Raw genomic sequence first — 5,928 nt, forward strand, 5'->3', positions numbered from 1 at the left:
AGTCACTGGCAATGGTTAGCGTTTTCTTCGCGAACATACTAGTTTCACCTCCGAATTCTTCCAGGGCTGCACGAATTGCAGCGAGCTCGGCGCGTGTAATAGTGTTAGTGCAGCCAAATCCATTTGGGTTTACGTAGACCACACGGTCTTTATGCCAAGCACAAGCCCCAGCCACTTGTAGTTCTCTACCGTTTTCAGTTGTCTGTGAGGCTGCGTCCGGGCAGGCTCCCAGGTCGAGTCCATTGTTTGCCGCTCCCTGCCCTGCCTGCCGCTCCCTGCCCTGCTTGGCGAGAATGTCGCAGTTGCCTAGTAATATCAGCACCAGCATCAGCCAGCCCCTGATTCCTTTGGTCCAGCGTCCCGCCTTCGCTGGCATGTGTCGCGATCCCTGCTTCTTGCCCTCCACGATAGCACCGTTTGTGATAGTCTGAGTGTCAGCCGCCGAGCAAGGTGCCGTTATGGTGGGTACACAATTGCCGTCACGGTGCAGCCGCCACGAGGGACTGACGGATCGGCAAAAGGCTTTGCACACAGTGGTCCCCTTGCTCGTTTGGGCTTTAAATAGAACGTCCATATTCTGCTGCGGCATGCACAGCTCCTATGTTCGCCTATTTCACTTGTTCAGAAATTCAAACCGAGCTCGTTGGTGTATGTTGGGCGTAGTGTAGCAGTATGTATCTATATTAGTTAGTGTTAGTGCTGGTGTGTGCATGTGTGCATGTGTGCGTATGTATGTGTGAGTAGTGTGAGTAGTGTGCCTGTGTGCGTATACACGCCTTTAGTATCACAAGCACGTCGAGAGGGCCCTCGTCACGCGTGAAGCAGGTCGCGCGATAACGCCGCTCTTCACGCAGGTTGCCGGAGCCGCACTGTGAGCGAGGGGTGGTGGGGGTACCGTAAGTATCGTGTCAACCCTCAGTCATGATTTGGTGTTTCTTCTCACCGCCGCGCATGCCGGAATATTGTAAGTAAGCACCGCCTCGGGCTGGTTGGCATCGCGGCAGCACATGCGCAATATGCGACGGAGCAGTGTGCCAAGTGGTTGGTCGGTAGCGATGCCCTCGGCCTTCAAGCAATCGTCGAAGCAGCCCTGCGCGCAACTGGCGTCAATCGGTGCATCATAAATGACGAGCTCAATTTCCATACCAGTGCAGTCGCGGCCTGCTGAAAGCTGCCTCCAAAAATGTCCCTGTCGCATTTCTCCAGTATGGCGGCAACAATTTTGTGCCGGTCCGCAAACGGTCGTGGAAACCTAATCACTGTTACGATGAACAAGAGCAGCGCCAATACTCCTGGAATCCCTGTGAATGCTGCCGCCAGTTGAGGAACCATTTCTATGTGTGACCTTTCAGTCCCGACTGTGTTTCGTCTCACGTTAGAACTCCATAAGCGTGCAAGTACATGCGTTCTTCTGAGCCCGGGATACTGGCGCGTCTGGGAACATGCCGTCAGGGGGACTGACTGTCCGGATTCAAAGTTGAAATCCAAATTGGCCCACCGTTGAAGTAAGCCCGGCCCCACACCCCTCGGTGTGTAAATCACGTTCACTTTGGCACTTCCATTATTACAACTGACAAAATGCCACGCATACGCAAACGCCCCAACACCGAGACTGTCGAAAACGTGCAGGAGCCTGGGCATGAGCCCTTCAGCACCAGCGCCCGGTCGGCCAGGATTGTGCACGCGAGCGCCGTGCTGGTGGGCCTCGGCCGGTATATGGCGCAGTTTGCGCTATTCGTGGCCCTTCTCGCTGCCCTATCCACTTGCTCCGCCGCGCTCAATGGCGACCAGCGGAATCCTTTCACCGTGTTCCGTGGCCCTCACCGCGGTCGTATACGTCTTTCAGTTGTTCTTCGTCCCTGACAACGGACCGGTTGGCTTTTCGGCCCAGTCTTGCGTTATGGTCAACGCTGTCCTGGAACTCAGTTGCGGAGCCCTTCAGGAACTCAACACGCGGACAGGCACGTATACCACCGCTTTAGGCCACCACGTGTGAAGGAACAGTGACTTAACACGATACGTGCAGGTGCCGTTTACTGGACCCGGAGCTTTGCCATTTCCATGACCGCCGGCCTCGTGCCAGTGTTGTTCGTGTCCGCTATCCACAACATCTTGTGGACATCCCAGACAATCAAGCGCTGCTTACACCGTCTGCAGGCGAACGTTCTTTGCCTCAGCTTGCGCGCGGGAGGGTGAGTATCGGTCGGCTTCCGCTTGGGACGCTAGACATTTTCATGCATTTGATACATGTCTTGTATATCGCAGGTCACTTGTTACAGACTTGACGCTATTGGTATTCTCGGCAGCTGAAGTGGTCAAGTTCATCCGCTCGCTCGTTATCTCGATGCCCTTGCTCGTCGTCTTCGACGTCATACAGCTTTTGGTCGCAACTCATAACTTTGGCGTGCTTCTTGGTAGCAGCCTTGCCACATTTACCGGCGCGTGTGGACATGTATGTCTTGCTCTTCCTGGCGACTAACGGCTCCAGACTGCGCGCCAAAATCAGCGCTACCCCCACTCCTCGTATACACATTCTGGTACAGCCATTCTGCTTTCTTCTCCAGGCGCTTTCTTCGGTCATCTATGGCAACGTTCTGCATGTCCGGCGCTGCTGGCGCGACTTCACCACGCTAAGCAACCTCGAACGATTGAGCGTGACTACTATACTTTTTGGTACATGCCAAATGTAAGGCCCCGGGTGCCCATGTTACCCATGCATTGTATATGCTTTCTCCCTGCGTGCTCACCCCGCAGTGCCCCGCACCTCTCGCCTCCACAGGTTCTTCGGCTTTGGTGGCCCCTTAGCAATCCTCTCAGCGGTGTCCCTGCTAAGCACGTGCACACTCCATCTCCTGCTGTGGCTCATGAGCAACGCCTTTCGAGCTGCAGCTATGCTTGCCAAGACTTGCCCAAGGTGCGGCGTTAGGCTTCCCCGCCGACTCCCCACCCTGCCCTGACAAACCTGTGTTGCATCCTGCAACCTGACCGCAGGTGCCTGGCTGCTACCGACTGCCTTTGGATCATCCTGTGCTACACCCTCTTCTTTGGGGACCTTGCTGAGGCTGTACCCACCCAGAAGCCCACGCCTTCCCAGCCGGACTCTACAAACATTATGATGTGCGTGGCACGGCGGTTGTGCGTGTGTGCGCGCGTATGCATGTGTGGCTGTGCACTGCTGCTGCTCTATGGCTGAACCTGCTGACACAAGTCCACGTCCCGTTGCTTGTCACCGCCACAGCGCCATCACGGAACACTTATGGCCAGCTCTCTTCAGCTGGGACGTCATCTCGCCGTCCTTGTCAGCTCTTTGCCACTACTACGGAGACGCTGTCGGCGCGCCTCCCGAGAGTGTTCTCTATTCACTGCTTGCAATCGTGCCCATCCTCACCTGGGGCATGCGTGTGGCCCCTAAGAACAAGGAGTGCATGTCTGAGGCCCTGTTTAACTTCGTGCTCATGACGCAGCCATCGGCGGCGGCAAGGTGCGTGGGGCTCGGTGTGCTGTGCAGCGCGTTCATGACACGCTGTCCCTGACATGCACTAAGTTGTCCCCTGCAGAGCGTCCTCAGCGAGTTTCTGCGTGCGCTCTTAAAGGCGCTTGATGGTGAGCTGGCGAAAGCTTTTGCGGAGACAGTTGCTGAACACAACGCCAGTCAGAACACCAGGCCTGCCGAGGAGCAATGGCAATGTCCGCCACTGAACACCGACCAGGAGTGCACCGCCATTGGATGTGAGTAAAGTGCAGCGTTTATACACGCCGACCATGTTGCCCATCCGCCCCAAGGCCTCACTCGCGTGCCCTGTTCACCCGCAGCGTTCACCATGGAAGGCTTGATGCGCCGTTGGCGTGACTACCCCTACCGCAACCTGTGCCTGGCTGACGAACACCGTGTCTTTCGCGAGTCCCTTGGGCTATACAAGGCTGCTGACAAGGCGGACTACGACCTGGGCTTGCTGCTGTCGTGCTACAGCGACATCCCCTTTAGCCGGGTGCTGTCACGTGAAACTCAGGAGTGAGTCGGCCCTGCGCTTCCTTTGTGCACGCACTGTACGGGTCAATCCGCCCCTTACAGTATGCTTTCCCATTTCATTTTCCCGTGCATGCAGCATCCCACACCCCGGAATGTCAGTGCTGGCCTACACACAGCCCTCCGATGCTTTTAAGTTCCTGGCAAGCGACAAGTCTGCCTCTGGGCTCACTGCAAGATTTCTTGCAATTGCACCGCCGGTCTGCTGCAAGGGCTACGAGGAAGTCGGCACCATCCCTGATGATGCAGCCCTCCTTCCCGAGACAGGTAGGTGTCAATGAAGAGCCGGGGGGCTTTGCTCTGTATGAGTGGGTGCTGTGCGCCTTTCCTGGCATTACACTTGATACCGCTGCATTGGCCCTATGTCCCTATCGCAGTTTCAGAAGAAGTGCGCACCCTGCTCCAGAACCGTGTCACTGCAAGCCAAGGGATCGGCGGTGACCCAAATGGTTGGGTCAAGAACACGATCCTCTTTGAGGTGAGATGCATGCCGCGTGTGCTTGCAGGTTAAGCGGCTTTGGTGGCGCGCAGCAGACGTGATTGGTTCACTCCGTCCCATTGACAGGCTCTCCACCATATTCAGTGTGCGGCTTTCCAGCGGCGTCTTGAGGCCAATGGTGTCTCGCACCTGCTCCGCCTGTCTGAGCCCGCCACTCGCAAGTTCGCCATCATCTTTGATACTGCCACCACCAGAATGATGGAGAGCTGGCGGCGGGGCGATGAGGCGACCTCAGGTACGGTGCTGTCCGCCCCTGGCCCACCCTGCCGCTGGCCATCGTGACTATCGTGACTTGGCAACCCCAGCCCTTGCCCGCTTGTCCCTGCTGCCCTTTGCTTGCAGCGGATATTGCCAAGGACCGCCCGCGACTGCTTCGTGTTGCTGGCACGCTTGCCATCCTAGAGTACGGTCTGGAGATGGCCTTTGGCACATGCCCGCGGAGTGTTGTGAGCTGGGAGGTTGGGGAGGCGCAGCTTGATGCAGCACGTGTCATCATCGACTACGGCTCCCTGGCTAAGGAGGTGCTCGGTAAGCTGGCACGCGGCACCCTGAACACTGCTGCCGGTTGTGACGCCAGCCCTCAAGAGCACCTCACCGACGCGGAGGAGGAAGCCAAGACAGCCTTGCGGACTGCCGAGACGGCGTTCCGCTCTCGGCTTGCGCCGTAAGTTGTGTGTCGGTGATGAGCTGGCTAATGCCTTTGATGTTGCTGATCATGTTTCCGTGGTGCCTTTGCACGCCCTTTCAACGCTCCCTTGCCCGCCCCCCCCCCCCCCCCGTGTGCGGGCCCGCAGGGCTATCCTTGCCGGCAGGCACGCAAAGGAGGATGGCAACGGGCTGGCCAGGCCGGCCGTGACGTTCAATGATTTCCTACCTCTTTCAAGGCCTACCTCTCCACGAAGAAGGGCATGGGGGTGACGTTCCGGCAGTTCCTCGAATCCATGCTGGCATCATCCGAGAGCTTGAGGACGCTGCTCTGTGTTGAGGCCTACACTGCACTCCAGCTCGGCAAGGATGGCAAGATGACTCCCCGCAACCAGAACTCGTCCAACCAGAGCTGGCGTGTTAGGCTGCGCTTCCCGAAGAGAGGCCCCAGGTGAGACGCTGCTCTGTGTTGAGGCCTACACTGCACTCCAGCTCGGCAAGGATGGCAAGATGACTCCCCGCAACCAGAACTCGTCCAACCAGAGCTGGCGTGTTAGGCTGCGCTTCCCGAAGAGAGGCCCCAGGTGAGACAGTGCTCTATAGTGTATTAATGTGCGAATGTGCGTGTCATTTGTACCTCCTCACGCACGCCCCCTGACTTCCCAACCTCATATCCCGCAGTTCATTGCGGCGCTTGCCGAGTGGAGTGGCACTAACCCCGACCTGGACAAGTACATTGAGAGGGCCAAGGCTGCCG

General features: G+C 57.5%; 1 protein-coding gene across 1 annotated transcript; it reads left to right on the top strand.

Annotated features, from left to right (window-relative positions):
* Positions 1-2,091: 2,091 nt before the first annotated feature.
* Positions 2,092-5,783, top strand: CHLRE_47g761097v5 (uncharacterized protein). Its single transcript, XM_043073061.1, has 9 exons — positions 2,092-2,914; positions 2,992-3,117; positions 3,239-3,481; positions 3,665-3,729; positions 3,814-4,012; positions 4,107-4,294; positions 4,405-4,505; positions 4,593-4,761; positions 4,869-5,783. Exons 1-9 carry the CDS (start codon positions 2,892-2,894, stop codon positions 5,192-5,194), a joined length of 1,440 nt encoding a protein of 479 aa, XP_042914012.1. The 5' UTR covers positions 2,092-2,891; the 3' UTR covers positions 5,195-5,783.
* Positions 5,784-5,928: the final 145 nt, after the last annotated feature.

Source organism: Chlamydomonas reinhardtii, assembly GCF_000002595.2.
Source record: "Chlamydomonas reinhardtii strain CC-503 cw92 mt+ unplaced genomic scaffold scaffold_47, whole genome shotgun sequence".
In the NCBI taxonomy this organism is placed as follows: Eukaryota; Viridiplantae; Chlorophyta; class Chlorophyceae; order Chlamydomonadales; family Chlamydomonadaceae; genus Chlamydomonas; species Chlamydomonas reinhardtii.